The 17,027-nt window shown below is 37.6% G+C and overlaps 1 protein-coding gene across 44 annotated transcripts in view; it reads left to right on the forward strand.

The window, feature by feature from the left end:
* slo (calcium-activated potassium channel slo) overlaps nt 1-17,027 on the forward strand; it is a 50,221-nt gene that overhangs the window by 15,772 nt on the left and 17,422 nt on the right. For 17 of the 44 annotated variants that reach the window (XM_033381169.1, XM_033380718.1, XM_033381344.1 and 14 more), the window contains 6 exons: nt 1,455-1,546; nt 9,947-10,057; nt 12,075-12,180; nt 14,419-14,571; nt 14,635-14,790; nt 15,106-15,218. In XM_033381169.1, the coding sequence (XP_033237060.1) occupies nt 1,455-1,546; nt 9,947-10,057; nt 12,075-12,180; nt 14,419-14,571; nt 14,635-14,790; nt 15,106-15,218 (731 nt within the window). Of the gene's footprint in view, nt 1-1,454; nt 1,547-4,558; nt 4,651-9,946; nt 10,058-10,550; nt 10,657-12,074; nt 12,181-14,418; nt 14,572-14,634; nt 14,791-15,105; nt 15,219-16,825; nt 16,939-17,027 lie in introns of all 44 variants that reach the window. The other 27 variants (XM_033380744.1, XM_033381520.1, XM_033381647.1 and 24 more) reach the window with 10 other exon arrangements.

Genomic DNA, 17,027 nt, shown 5'->3' on the forward strand with positions numbered 1-17,027 from the left:
TCGTTTTACACTTTATACTTTGCCATGCTTTAAACGTTAAACGTTCCGTATTAACACCAGAACTATGATACCAGATATGCGTTTATCAATTTGCAATAGTTCAAGGTTCATACTCGTATATATTTCTTTCGATATCTTAAAGCAACTACTTAGGCGCATTGTTGTAACACATCCCACTCACACACAAACACACACACACACACACACACACACACGTACACATGGTTAAGTATATATGTATATTTATATATGTATATGCCACACTTACACACATATAGACACACTCACGTCCCCCAACCCTCAACTAGCATCGGTCACGCATTGCCAAAAATGTAATTAAAAATCCGTTTCTCGTATCTAAAGTCGTAACACGTAAATTTCATTGCATATTTCTACTTTTGAAGAGAGCAAATTCAAGCTTCAAATTTTTGCCATATATTTTTCTATTCATATTTCCATTTAATTCCTATTGAAACGTTTTGAATCAATCGTTTTGTCAGCCTCACTGATCCATAAATAGTTGAAAAGCTCACCAAAAACTAGAGACATTTTCTCAAGGAATTCGGTGAACCGAAGTTTTGTTACTCCCCATTAACTCCCTATTAACTCATTCAATCCAATCCAGAGCTGAAAGCGTAACCCCAACAAATCATAGTAACATGTATCTAGGTCTGTATAAAGTACGGCATCTCGCATAGCGTAACAGTACGATTAAAACTATAGAGCGCACTACTCAAGCAAAGAACTATCCCCAACCGAATCGAAGGGGTCTGAGCTTCCCTCTCTTTTTCTTTATCTTTATCTCCACCTCTGTCTCTGTCCAGGCAGAGTGTGTCCCTGCACTCGTCGTGTATTGTAAACTAAAGTTGTAAATTATTAGATGTAACCAAAGTAAGAGTACAGTATTTAGATGCCTACAGACGACCTCTTGCCAAAGAGATTTGTGTAAAGTAATATACAATTAGCCTTAAACTACTGTTGTGTGAAAGACTTTGAGTGAATGAGTGTTCTGTGTGGTGAGTGCTGAGTGATATGTGTACATAAGTGAGTGAATGATTTCTAGACAGTTAGAGTGTGTTTGTGAATAAGTTTGTGAGTCTGAATCTGAGTTGAGCGGTTTCCATTGTGCACTGTTCTACGTCGTCTGCCTCACCGTCAGCGTCAACGTCAACGTCAGCGTTCAACTTTCAACTCTCAACGTCGTCGTCGATTTGTTTTCTAACAATTTGTATCCATAATAATTTTGTCCATTTCTTTTTACACACCTACTACACAAACACCTACCCAGAAACCAGCAATTTGTTAGCCCAACCGAACAGAACAGAACAGAAAAACCCACCAAAACTATAAACAAAATACCTTGTAATACTTAAAAAAAAAACTGAACTGAAAACCTGAAACCCTCTTGGCACCTCTCAATCAATCTAAATGTGTATGTGTGTTGTTGAATTTAGGCCGTTTTCGCTAGTTGGATACCAGAAATCACTGAACTGGCCGCCCAGAGAAGCAAATATGGTGGAACATATAGCAAGGATCCTAGAAAAAGGTACACGAACACGTTGCTGGCTGTACCGCTAAGAGAAAAAAACAAAAAAAAAAAACAATTCTCAAAACCCAATCAAAAAATACAACACAAAAAAATAATAAGATAAACAAGAAATGACTATAAAGCAAAAACAAAAAAAAAAAACACCTCAGCAATCGAAGAATCTTGAATTCGTTTTTTCTTTACTAAACTCCAGTCAAACAACCAACAGCATATGTTTCATTTACTCTTATTTTTTATTGAATTTTTCGTTGATTTTTGTTTTGTTTTGACGTCACCTGGAATTGCATAAAAATGCCCAAAACTACGAGCCCGGCAGATAAAGCAAAACTCAATAAATGTTGTCTGGGTTTACAAAATACACATACAAAACATTTCTTTTCTACAAGACGCATTTATATACTTTCTTTTCTGTATTATTTTCATAAAGCAAATCAAAAACACAACAAATCGAAAGTAACTAAAAGCAATTAGGACTTGAAAGGCATTGGTTTCTTGGCGGCATGTGTCTGTATTTAGTTGAATCAGCAAAACCGAAAAGAAAAAAAAAACAAACTATCGAAAAATTGCACAAAAACGAAAAACGAAAGGATCAAAGTGGTTCATAAGCGAGAGCTATGTATAACCTGTTTAATTTACTGGTCAAATCCTTCTGTAAATCCTGTTGTCGTTTAACCCAATTTATTTTTGTTTTTAACTTTGGCTTGATTTTTGCGTGCGTTTCATTAGGCTTACTTTACTGTTAGCTAGAGATACAAATTCAACTGCTTCAAGTATTTATAGCAAAGCTCGTAAAAGCAATATGTGTGCAGATAACTATTTTTATCCATTTCAATACAAATTGTTCATTGTTGAGCGCCTGTGGGTATGCAACAGCTTTTGGCGATCTGCGTTTGGGATACTGAATGGTCCTTTTTTACTTATATAAGCAAACTATATGGCTAATGAATCTCGGAAATCCTACTCCTCTTCCTTCCCAATTTGTTGAAGCATGCACATTTCGCATTCGGTAGACCACAAAACCAAAAAATATATGTACCATTCCTCAATTGACCCGACATCATCTTTTGGAAAATAATTTACAGAAGTATTTGAAGGTGTGCCTCGAATGGAATTTGCTTAGACAGTCGACAATCGAAAGAGCCAACAACTCTATGTATTCAAGTGTGTCATTTTTGAGTTTCGTTTTTGATTTTGATTAAGTTTTTGTATCTGTAAATAGACGGCAGACTAGACCACAATTGCGTGTGTTTTTATGCAACTTCAGCTGCGTCATTTATTTTGAGTTTGAGTTGACCGGTTGACAGGAAAAGCTCCACAACTAGCGCTGAATCAATAAACATACTAACGATATGGATATATATACTTAATTTTGTAAATGGCTTCTTTTGCGTTACCAAAGTGCATTTTTGTTGAATTGTTCAGTTCAGTTCAGTTGAGTTGAGTTCGTTTGTTCGTTCGTTTGTCTTGATTTTGATTATTGGAACACCCACACAGACACACAGACACACACTCACACCTAAACACAGACAAACACCAAGTTGATGCTTTGGTTCCTGTATTCCTCTATTTGAGTTATTGTTTCCCGAATACGACTTGTGACATATTTTTTCCAGTTGTGTTTCTATATGCGATACATACATTAAAATACAGTTGCAGTAGTTTATACAGTTTTTGCAATTTCAATTTATCCAACATACCTACTATATCGAATTTACTTGTAATTTACATACCATACCAATACGAAAATAATTCCACACCTAATCAATCAATCAATCTAACCATCTCTAATTCAAGTCGTTAATTTGCTTGCACCCACTTTGTATGCCGCAGCCACGCATAGAATAACGAAATCGATATCGAAGTCGATGCCAGCGCCAGAAGGCGCTGCAAATACTCGTTTACTGTTTTTTTCTCTTATTTTTTTGTTTACCGATGATCATCATTTAGAGGAAAATTGATATTTGTATACTTGTAATCAGTAAAGAGTTGCAGTACCGTACCCTATATCTACTCGTACTCGTATCGCATTCAGTATCAGTATCAGCATCATATCTTCCCATTATTCTCGTAACTCGTAACTCTATTCCAAACCGAATCGAATCGAACCGAACCAAGCCGATCCCCACCCGACACGCACACACACACATAAGCGGTTTAGTTTGTTAGAATCCTCCATACCAACACACACAACTACACACACACACACAGATACACATAGTAATAGTAGTGGTAGCTCAAGTCGAAGTCTTAGGCACTAAAACCCATCAGCAAAGATGAAGTCGAAAGCCAATCTGTCGATGTGTGTGCGTGTGTACTTGGCACCAACTTTTATAGGGTTCTGCCCCCTCACTTAGCTATGAATACCTATGAATATATTACTGTTGAATAACCACACAACACGTACCCCCAAGAAACCATTAGAGCCATAAGAAATTTAGTTGCAAACTGTTGAGGCGGTTTGCCGATTTTCGCAAGATAATCTACTCTAGTCAAGATATCAATTTTAAAATCGATCTTCAGTTTGTTTTCACTCATTTACTAAATTTATGTTTTCCATTTTCTTTTGGTCGAATATGATTTTTCAACAATGGCGTCTGGTTACAATACAAAAACCAGCAATACAAGTACAACAAAACCAGCGACAATAGCCACCGAAATGAATGAACAACAAGAACAGCAATCAGAGATCAGAGATCCGATCCGATCCGCTCTGCACCGTCGTCTTATAATTCTCTTCTAGGGATCCTGCTTCGAAAACTAAGGTCCTCATAATCCAAGCTCCCATGTCCCCATGCCCCCATGCCATATCTCTTTCTCTCCTCTCCTCACCACACGCCTCCTTCTCTGTCTATGTGTTTCTCTGTTGATCCTTGGCGCGAAACTGTCGTTTGTCTTTCTAGTCTTCCCCCCAGCGTCATACGAAATTTGTTAAATGCTTTTTGATTTAATTTATGAACAAAAGAGAACAAAATACTTCACTGTCATCATTATCTTTCATACTGTAAACAGGCGATTTTTGCAAGTTGTATACCTGAGATTATAGACTTGATTGGAACAAGAGCCAAATATGGGGGCACATTAAAAAATGAAAAAGGGCGAAGGTGAGACAAACCAAATTTTCTAACAATCAATCAACAAAACAAACAAACAATTAATCTACAAATCGATTAAACCGAAAATTATATAAAAATAAACAGCCACAAATAAGACTATATATACTCGTACTACCACAAAACAATAATACAATACCAAACATATGTTTAAGCCAAACAACCAATCTAAAGTCACCCAAAAAATGTTCAACTAACCAACCAAACAGTTTTTTTGTTATGTTTCAAACAAAAAATAAACACCAAATCAAAATGAAATTTCTGAAACGAAAGCAAAGAAATTCCAAAATTATTGTCTTTTTACTTTGCGCTTCATTCATGTCCAGCTGTCCAGAAAAGTAGCTGAAATTTGATTTTGATTATACATTGTATATCCCAGAAAAACACAAGCCAAAAAACCCACAAAACAATGCATAGACCCTATACATACACCACAAAATCAATTCAAAGCCCCACACAACATGGCCACCCCAAACCAATCACCATCATAGTCATAATCGATGAACCCGAAATCGAAAGTGAAAGACACATATGCGGCATTGCTCATACGCCCAGTGGGACCGCCTGGCTGGCGCAGCTGCCTCTAACATTTGTACATTTGAACTCTTTCAGAACCAGGCAATCAAGCAATCAGCCAATAAATCATCAACTCAACCCCCAAATTCAAACATTTAATCGATCAAACATCCAACAATTCCACCAGCCACCAGACACCACCACCACAGAAACACCAACCACCCACACGACAATTGAAAAAAGAACAAATCAACAAGAAAATTAAACTAAAATATTCATATTGCTTATACGAAGAAGAAAAAAAAACTACCCAAAACTATATATGTATTTTTCAGTTATCCAACAACTCATTTTGTGTTTGTTGCGTTGCGTTTCATTTGATTTCCTTTTGCGTTTCGACTTAGACGTGTCGCCTACGTAGCTCAGTACGTAAATCGTAAACGTAACCTAGGACGTCAGCAAACGTAACGTAATGTAATGGCCGCCCCCATGCTGATGATTAAGATTGATGATCATGATTTTCGATGATGATGATGATGATGATGGGTGGTGATGGGGGGCCGTGCCGCTTTATGCATTAGTTTCATTATTCTTTCGTTTCGCCCATCGATTTGCGTTTTTATTTGCCAGTTTTTGATAATTTTGTGTTCTTTGAATTGGCATTTTGCAGATATCGTACTCGTATTTGAGAATCGTACCACAAAACTATAACAAAAAAAAAAACCAATTGTTTTCGTACTTAAAAACTGTTCTGAGTGTATCTACTATATCATGTGCGTACTCTTAACTACCAAATGCTATCTTGTTGTGAGTTTCCATACTACATCCTCAATTTGAACGCCAAATTTTCAACTTACTCTTCTGCTACTTTCTACTCTCTATATCCTACTCGTACATCCTGATCTTGAACCTCAAATTCTTTAGATCTTTATCGTTTGATTTGCACGTACGTTTTCCGTTTATCCGATTTCCGATTTTCGTTTCCCGATTTCCGATTTCCGATTCTGCTCTTCAGTTTGGGTTTTTCTTTTGCTTTTCTTAGAGCCAATTCGGATACGTACAAGCCACTGATCGATGGATCGTTCGAGTAAGTGTGAAGTCAGAGCTGATGATTGGCATAAACCGAAATCCGCATTCGTATGATCGTACTTCGTATTCCTAAGTTTGTCTCGTTTTTGTATGCCATATCATACTAGCCTCATTTTGCATTTGTATTAGCCCTTGAAGTGAATCAGTGATTGGTGTTTATTATTGTGTTACATTACCGTAATTGTCTATATAGTCCTTGATATCGAAGTCGTAACTCGTATATATATCTATATATCCATATATATGTATACATATACATAAATATATACAAACGATGTATTTGTATACTATGCCAAAACAACCTTAAACGATTAAACATTGAACGATAATAATGCATACTAAATACATATTACCAATAACTTACTATTGATTCGATTGTATACATACGTAAATGTTAGAACTCCATATAAACCAGAATGTACCACACACACACACATGCATAAGTATTCGTATTTCGCAAAAGAGTCCGACTCTCTAGAGTACTACAAGTACAGACAGCAATTTGTATATAACATGCAACTCAACTTCCCGGAAGACTTCAATTTGCTCAACTTTTTGCCTAGAAAAATGCCTGTACAAAATACTAGAGTAGGACTTCCAGGTGGCTCTATCTACTGTATCTACTGTATCAGCAGAATCATCTAACAAATAAATGTGTGTGTAATGCCAATCGATAAGACATGTCAAGCCACAAACTCATATTCCCGCATTCTCGTATAACCAACATAATTTTACTCTCTCTCTCTCTCTCTTCAACTATATATATATATATCTCTTTTTCTCTCTCTCTCTAAACCTTCAATCAGTTATCAGCTACTATGTGTTGTAGTTCTTGGACCAATTTTATATACTCTATGCTCTATACATATCACACAACCAACCAATCACACAAACTATACTCGTATACTTTTCTAAACGATACAAATTTTTGGTTTTCATCAATTTTCCTCTTCTTTGTGAACTTCTGTTGCCGACAAAACATTCGAAGACGACGGTATAATTAACCAATAAACGATAAAGAATCATAAATATACAATATATACGGACCTATACCTATACCTATACCTGTACTAGAAGTATATCGAATCGGTTGATAAAATATGACTCCACTCCACCTAATTGTCGTTACCCAGTGTTGTGTATGGATGCGCTCTAGGTTTAGAATTGATTTACCTTTTGGTTACCTCATTCGGATCAGGTAGGAGGCGAATGCTTAGGGACCTGCATCGTTGTACTTGATGTGGTATGTGGTATGATACTCGTATGTTGCGTGGTGTCCCCCCCGTATGCACACACCACACTCTGTTGGAGGAGATTGATTGCTCGCAAAGAGTATTTCTCGTACCTGTACTACCCATAGCGTAATCGAAACAACACCCGATTCCACTGCCGTATCCGTATCCGATTCCGATTCCTTCCAATTCTGTATACACACACACATCCCTTTCCATTTCTCTACGACTCTCTCACTCTCTCTCTCTCCCTCTCACTCTTTGTATCTCTTTCAAGATCTGTCCTATACGCTGTTTTTATTTTACTTGAAACTCACCATTCATTGCACAAATCGGAGCGCATCTGAAGAACAAACATTGAAATTATATTTTATTTTCTGATTGATAATCACATTCATGTCCACCACATGAACAGCAATTCTATGCGGAAATAAAATGATGAAAATGCGTGGCCAGGCATCAAATGTTTAACTTTCTCACCATGTATATCTATATCATTTCCAACATTTCCAATAAAAAAGAAAACAAAACAAAAAATCAAATTTAATCCAAGTGTCACCATTCGTTTTAGCTGATGCAATTAAAGGACAATGAAAATGCAACACAAGACCTAATAGAATGTAGTTCAGTTCGTTTATTTCGTTTGTTTGTTCGTTAAATGCAAATTGAAGTTCTTCTTTCTTTTTAGACTCCTAATCAAGCACAATTTCTCAATGCCATTACTGCCACCGTAGAGGTAAAGCTGTTGATATAGCCTTGCATCCCGATTTGACCCACCAAGAAACATTTGACCGAACTTCACTTATCATAACATTCGGACCTCAACTTCCAATATTATTGGGAAACTAACGTAACGACGACGGAAAGAGAATATTTTGGAAAGAATATTCAATTTGTATTGTTACCTTAGCGTTGATTTATACTCGTACATATTATTTTTTAAATTACAAATTGGACTTCACTTCTCCGATGTCTTAGAGGACTCTTGAAGATCGTGTACCAGTCTTTCTCTTATTTTTAGAGGTCTGATGATATGTATTATTATTTCCCTGAGAGACTTTTATATTTTGGGTAAAAGAATTGGAACGAATCTCATCATTTGACTGCCTTCGACAATGTAGTTTTCTGTGGTCATGGTTTGCATGGCACAGTACAGTGAAACCCTCACACACAAACATCACACACAAACACACCCACACAAAAAGAAAGAGTATGCATGTCGTAGTTAGCCCTGCACTGATACACTACACTACTTTACTTATGAAGGTATGAAGAGAATGCCTGCCCGGTTCGCCTGACTGCCTGATTGCATGACTGTGATAACAGTGAATATCCAACCAAACCAAACGAAACCAAACCAAACCAACCATAATCTGTTTTAATCATAGCACCCTGTAGAAATTAGATACTAGTAAACGGAATGAGCGTAGTGTATTATAGAATGTGTATATAGTATAAACGTAGAGTACCAATACGTTGGCCAGCTGCTGGCCAGTTTTGATGCTTTCTTTGATGCATGTAAGTTGATTGAAAACCAAATGGTGTGCGTAGCTCTGCCTTACCCTAGAACCATATTGATTTCCAATATAAATACCTATATATACTTATATACTTATCATTTGATTGAACTGCAGCCGCAGAGTGCTGCCGCTGCGGGGACGAGATCCTCATTTTGTGTCAATTATGATTTCTTGCCATTAAATTGATTTGTGAACAAGCCTCTGGGGTAGCAGACTAAATTCATGCATTCTGCATTTATGATTTGACTTTAGTTGATTGAATTTTTCAGTTTGTGTATTTTGTATAATTTTTGATAAATGTTTGTGTTCAAAAGAAAATGCAAAGTAATTTATACTTTACCACAAAATAATACTGACAAGCCATAAAGATATAACATAACCATGCAACGACAAGCAGTTGATAAATAATACAAAAAAGATCAAAGCATAAATCACTATAAAGAAATATACAGAAAAACAAGACAATAAATATATATAATCTCACCCAAAGAACATGCACTCATCTAAACACATACAAGGCACTCTCGCAGATACACAATCACACACAAACACACTCACACTCACACACACACACACTTATAATTGTATGGCTTGTGGCTTGGCTCATGGAATGCTATCGTATCAGAGATACATTGATGGGCCAGGCCCAGAGACAAAGGAAGGAATTTAATTTCATAATTGAAGCCAAATTCAATTTCCGTCTCTCTTGCTGCTTCACTCACACACTAATTCTGGCACACATATATAAATACATACACATACATATGTAACACATGTACAGCGGTTCAATGCATTCCACTTTAGGTTTAAGCCAAATTGTTGCTTTACTCGTATCGATACCAATACCAATACCAATGGAACTAATCTATTTATCTCTCTATGCCACAACCCCCCACACGAACCACGAACCACGAACCGCGAAACACACAGACATATTGTGGTATGCGGTCATATAACATACGAGTCCGTGTCGCATTTCCTGAAGGACTTTCTCCACGAAGATCGGGAGGATGTCGATGTCGAAGTGGTCTTTCTCCATCGGTAAGTCCATCTAGAACCTGTCCAAAACAGCAGACAAACCTCTTTCTAAACGTATTGCTAATTTGTTGTGCCGTTGTTCATTTGAATTTATGGTTTCTTAAATGTATTGTATTTTCGATTGATTTTGTTAAACGAGATCAGCAGCAAAGAAAACAAATTTAGAGCAGTACTTAAGCAGAATGAGAAAGGGGCCACCAGTTGCGCAGAAAAGTATGCTATGATTAAACAAAAAAAAAAACAGCTGCTCGCCTCTCGCTCGATAGTTGGGTGGGGGACAGACATCCCCCCTCCCAATCAGATAAGTTAGACCAAGGCACTATTAATAAGTATTTGCATTAAACTAGCCTCTAGTCCACACTCAGTGAGATGAGAATCGATTTAACTTTGATATTCTTTTAACCCTTTTGCTTTAACTACTTAACTATTAATACTGAACTATATATGTCATATATCATGTAATGTAATGTAAACCATACGACGAACAATTAAATAGCAAAGAACCTGACCTGGAGCTAGAGGGACTGCTGAAGCGTCACTATACCACAGTGGCCTTTTTTCAGGGCACTATGATGAACGCAGTCGACCTGGAGAGAGTCAAGGTACACAGAACACACACATTAAGACACAACACCACCACCACCACGTACACTTGCAGACATACATACAAACACAGATACACGAAAACAGTGAAGACACACGCAGAAATAACGATTTACTCGAGCCGCGATTGTCAGGTGTTCCTACTGCTACAACGATACTACAACTCATTCCTACAACGTATACCATGTGAATGTTCTTGTGTCCGTGACACACGCCCACAACGTAGTCCTTCGAATAACCGAAATGCAATGCAATTTCAAGAACCATATTATCAAGTTCCATTTTCTGCTGGCATCTCCCGACAGCAACCAAGCAAAAGACACGCCCTCTCCCCAACGCCAACGTCTATATACTCTATATACTCGTACCATCAATCTTTGCTCGCTCTCACTTTGAACTTGAACAAATCAATTATGTTTATTTTTATTGCAATTTTATAGCTTCATTATGGCATTCTTTTTAATGGTTTCCGGTTGCTGCTGATGAGATTTCCCAGAAATCGTTTTCTACCAATTTTTTCTCAGAGCTTCATTATAAAATAAAAAAAAACAAATAATTCATATAATATATACTCAAATATATTATAGGTAGTATTTAGTTAAGACTCCCTTACCACATAATTTCACGTTTTTTTTGTTCTTTTTCGTAATATCCTTCACGTTGGCTTTAAGTAATTTAACCTGCTTAATGGAATGTCCTCCTTAGCTGAAATTTTATTCGATTTCCAAATTACATTATACCATACCATACAATTCCAATCGAGCTAAAGAAAACTTAAAAAACGCTCAAACTTGATTCACTCTTATCCGTTTCTTTCTTTTCAATACTTTGTAGAAACCTGAAAAGATCGATTTTATTTGTAATTTTATGGTACAATTTTTTGATACCCCATAGTGTTGATCCAGGACTATGAGACCATAGTCCTTAAGTAATGTTAATAAGTTATTTAAGAAGATTTTTTAACATAGAATATAGACCTAGGGCTATGGCTATCCAGTCGTATAAGGAGTATGTATTGATAATTGATAGATAGAGTATTTAGATTTAATAACTCACCGTTTTCGTTGCACCTCCGGCTTGGAGTTTTTCTTCCAACAGTTGTCTGCATTCTTTGATTTTCTTTTATTTTCATTTGCATACTTGCCGACCCAAAAAAACTGCACCATAATCATATGATGTGTATATTGTTTGTTGTGTTATATACACACACACACGCACACGTCCCACCCACACACACCACCACCTGCAACGATGATCTTCTGTTTCTTTGAACACCAACCCAATCCACGTAAACCTTGTGTACATTGGAAACATTGAAAACTCTAAAAACTTTGTATTATTTCCCCAAAAAACAAAATAACAATCGAAAAAAATGAACAAAAAAAAAACCGAATTTTGATTGCAAAAATTAATAAAGTAAACCACCCGATTTGGAACTTGAGGGTTTGTTCAAACGTCATTTTACCACCGTGGAGTTCTTCCAAGGAACCATTATGAATCCGATTGATCTGCAAAGGGTTAAGGTAAAACGAAAAACAATTTCTTTTCATTTCATCTGTTCTCCGTTCTCTGTTCTCTGTTCTCTATGTTTGTTTGTTTGTTTGTTCGTTGCTTTTGTGTTCCATTCATTTTCATGTTGGCCGTTTTCCGTTTCCGTTTCCGCTCTTGTGTCGCCCAGTTCAGAGCTATGATTTCATTATGTATTAACCAAAAACCCCAGACTAAGCGTACTACCACCTACTTCGTACGTACTTGTATAACGAACGCTCAAAATGTAATTACAACCCGCCTATAAATAAACCCATAATCGTGTATACCCATATCAGTGTAAATGTATATGTTTATGTATATGTGTGTATGTGTATCGTGTATCGTATATCTATATGTATGTATGTATAAACGATACCCGTGTTCAACATATGTATTGCCATGTTTATGTTTATGTAAATCATAGTTATGTGGCCATTATGCGTTGGCGTATTCTCGTTCGCTGGCTTTATTTTTCTGCCCAACAAACAGCATCACAGTTATCATTTGTATCTGGCATTCGTATCGTTTGGCCCAGCACTCGACTAACCCCCGACCCTCTGAAATTGGGAACAATACACAAATAAACCAGCTGCGATTCACATGCCACAAATAAACCCACATACTCGTACATTACACAATAAATTGCTCTTGAAATTGCTGTGGAAAAGACACGAATTAATTTTAATTTACGAGTATCATTAGTGGAAGCTGCATTACTCAAAACCATAATCGTTAATGTATTTTCGAATCTATGTATGTGCTAAGTATATTATTGTAATTGTTAAGTTATTTATTGTATCATAGGGGCCTTACACTCGAGCTGCAAGCCGTAAATAAATCAGAATCTTCCCAGAGGAACGCTAAAATCCCTTGTATCCTTACATAGCCTTTGAAATGAAAGCTTACCATAACTTCCATTGAAAGTATATGTTTTGATCTCTAATATATTAAATATAGATTCCATAAAATCAGTTTTGCCAAGATATAATTCTACAATAGACTTTTCCATCATAAAAGCCTCTCTAGACTATCAAGCCCACATTGGATTTTTCTTGAAAAGATACCCCAAATGAGAAATAGCTCACGCTTTCAGCTATATCTATGAATATTTTATCGACTTTTCAGAGGGAATATTGCAATCAGCTCAGTTGTATCTATATAGCTTTAACTATACCTATTGTGTTCCAAGTATATTTATATTGTCTTAAGACATCTCGTATATATATATATGTATATGTATATTTTGTACATAAAAACCTAATCGATATCCTGCATGAGTCAGAGCTGCTTTATTGTTGTGCCTGCCTGGGGCCGTGCAACCGTAAATATACTCGTATCTATCGTATCTATCGTATCTATCGCATCTATTGCATGCGCGGCGACTGCATGTCGACTGCATAATCGATGACAGAGTGCTTGTGGCTAATACTCATACTAATACTAATCTTTTGTCTAATTCCCACTTGATTTCGCTCTTCAGTTGTATATGGCTTTGATATTTGGTTCTGTTATCCAACGCACAGCCACCTCAGCGTTCTTTGTACTTACACACCTCTTCACCCAGCCTCCTGCTCCAGCCACCGCCCACCGCCCACTACAGCCATGCACCGAGCGTTCGCTTTATGATTTCTTATTTTGTCCTTAAGTTGAAGTTGAAACCAAACCAAACGAAAGACAATGTCCAGCAACCCACCCACCCAGCCACAATCTTACTACCGCTTACTATCTATCTACCCCCCCCAACCGCTCGTACCGGGCAATGCTAATGAAAACCCAAAAAGAAACCTACCAAATACTCAATGTATATGCAAGATATCTGACATCGATCCAATGCCAGATCAAACCAAAATCAAAACCAAAACCAACAAACAAACACTTCACAGTGGCATTTGAAGTACTCATATTCGTACCATAGTTGTCCAGTCAATGTGCGTGTAAACCGCTTAATAATTGTTAATATTGTGGACAATGCTCTAAACGTGACACCTCTGCAGTATATATATTCACAATAACAATAACAGTAACAGTAACAGTAACAGCAACAATTACAATCACTGAACAAACCCAACCATTACAAACAACAACTTGGAACAGTTCAAACATAACAAAACTAACTCACATGAGACATACATATGTAGTCTGACCATAACCAGAAATCCGTGCCACAATCGAATGCTAATCGGTGACTCTTTCACATCAATATCCCACTCCCCAACCCCCGAACCCATTAGGTTCACGAAGCCGATGCCTGCCTTGTGCTAGCTAACAAATATTGCCAAGATCCCGACGCAGAAGATGCTGCCAACATCATGAGAGTGATCTCCATCAAGAACTACAGCGACGACATTCGTGTCATCATCCAGCTGATGCAGTACCACAATAAGGTAGGTTCCTTTCCCTAGCCCCCCTCTCCTAGCCACTCTACAGTAATCAATTTTATCGATCAGGCGTACTTGCTCAACATACCATCGTGGGACTGGAAACAGGGCGACGATGTCATCTGCCTGGCCGAGCTGAAGCTGGGCTTCATTGCCCAGAGCTGTCTGGCCCCCGGATTCTCCACCATGATGGCCAATCTGTTTGCCATGCGATCGTTCAAGACGGTAAGTAGGGTTGCCAGCCCTCCCTCCCGAAACCCCGAAACTGTTACCCAACCAACGAAATACCCGACACAAGCACACAACAAACGTTGAATCAACCATAAATAAACAGGCCAACCAATCACAAGTTAGATATTTTGAAGATTTACAGATTTGCAGATTTAAACCGAATTTGTTGTATTGCTGACATATGTATGCCACGGGTAAAAAACACAAAGGGGGCAAGCAATATGTCACAAAGGGGCCTCTGGGCCCCGTATCCCGTACCGTATATAAGTATCAAATCAAATGTCTATATATTACGTCTCTAACCCATAGTCGCCAGACATGCAGTCTTGGACAAATGATTACCTGCGCGGCACTGGCATGGAAATGTACACAGAAACATTGAGTCCCACATTTATTGGAATACCATTTGCTCAGGCCACTGAGTAAGTCACGCAGCAGGCAGTTTTCAAAACTTTCCAACCAAATATGCTATATGTATATCGTAATACTCGTACCAGCAAAAAACAAAAAAAAAACAAAAAATAAAATACCATATCCGTATCTACTACTACTCTATTCTACTACTTGTTAATCGTGCAGCGTTGAACGAAAAAAAAACAAAAAAATTATAAAACTAAAACAAGAAAATATTGTACACCATGAACAACATAAGAAAAACTTACACACGTTTCTCTGGTTTATACAAAATGAAGTTTCATTGTGATTGGAGCCTTTATGTTTTGGGATAATCCAATCACAATCAAGCTTCCTGTACAACCCATGAGAGACAATTCACACTACACATTGTTCTTTGTTTTCCACTCAGTTCTGATTGTCGTTGTAAAACTTTTTTACTCGATCTGTTTTCATTTTTGTATTCCTCAAAACGACAAAAATCCGGCACGTTTACACCGATCTTAATGTGTTATAACGTGTAAATGTGCCTGCCAGTGGAATTAGTTTATGTTTTTTCTTTCCATACAGACACAATCACAGACACACAGACACACACACACACACACACACACAACACATATACACTATGAAAAATTAGTCGTTGTTTCAAGCTAATTCTTTGTGTAATTGAGTGTTCTAAGTGTTCAAAATGCCTTCAGTGTTTGCAAATACAAAAATATGGTTTTTCTTTTACTTCATTTTCCAAAAGTAAATTTCGAAAGCTGTCCAGTGGCAGTTCTATTGACTCTTTATTTGAGGACACCAACACACACAGATACACACGATTACACACACACACCAACACCAACACCAACACATACACACATCGCTAATTGTATGGTATCGATGTGAGCGGAGCGCTCTGAATCTCCCTCCTCTCTCTCTCTCTCTCTGTCTATCTCTATCTATCTCTAAAAAAAATTCTAAGTTTTTGCAGCGTGCATTTGAGTTCAAGTTGGTTTTTCTTTTTTGGTTTTCTGATAGTTTTGGTTGACGCTTTTGTTTTCTGCTCATTTGACACACGTTCGGTTCGGTTGAGTCTTGATGCCGTCCGCCACCCCCTGCTCGTGCCCCTTCAATGCTGTAAAGTAAAGTTCGCCAGAAGTGTACAGAAAAAACGAAAAGAACAGAATGCCGAGATCAGAGAACTGAGTCCATCACGAAGCGTGCGCAACGTACTGTATCTGTACTGTATCTGTATCTGCATCTATGCCAAAGCCAAAGCCAAAGCCAAAGTATGCAATGCCTGACCCAGAAACAAGCACTTCCCCCCCACACACAGAAAGAAACACAATCAGAGACACGCCACCACTCAGCCAGCACAGACCCTCGCCAGCTGTTGAACTGTGTGCCGTAGACCCATAGCCCCTGCCCAGCTATGCGATGAGTGTAAGATGTATCCCATCGCCAGTAAGCCAGTGAGTCCACTCTAGGCCATTCCACCCACCCAAAACCACACTACAAAACAGACCAAACAAAAACGAACAAACAAACCAAAAAAAAATGATAAAAAAATGATAAAAAATGCGCCACGTAGTTACTTTAGCGAACTTACTAAATGCAAACCACAACAAAACCATTTTCTAACTTTCAGTCACCAGACACACAGGCCTGGCAAAATGATTATCTTCAAGGTACAGGGTGTGAGATGTACACCGAAACCCTATCACCTTCATTTACCGGCATGACATTCCCACAAGCCAGCGAGTAAGACTCCAAAATGAGAAATTAGCGAAACCAAATTATATGCAAACTGTATAAAAAATACTACTACTTCTACTACTACTACTACTACT

This window comes from Drosophila pseudoobscura, chromosome 2, assembly GCF_009870125.1.
Source record: "Drosophila pseudoobscura strain MV-25-SWS-2005 chromosome 2, UCI_Dpse_MV25, whole genome shotgun sequence".
Taxonomy (NCBI): Eukaryota; Metazoa; Arthropoda; class Insecta; order Diptera; family Drosophilidae; genus Drosophila; species Drosophila pseudoobscura.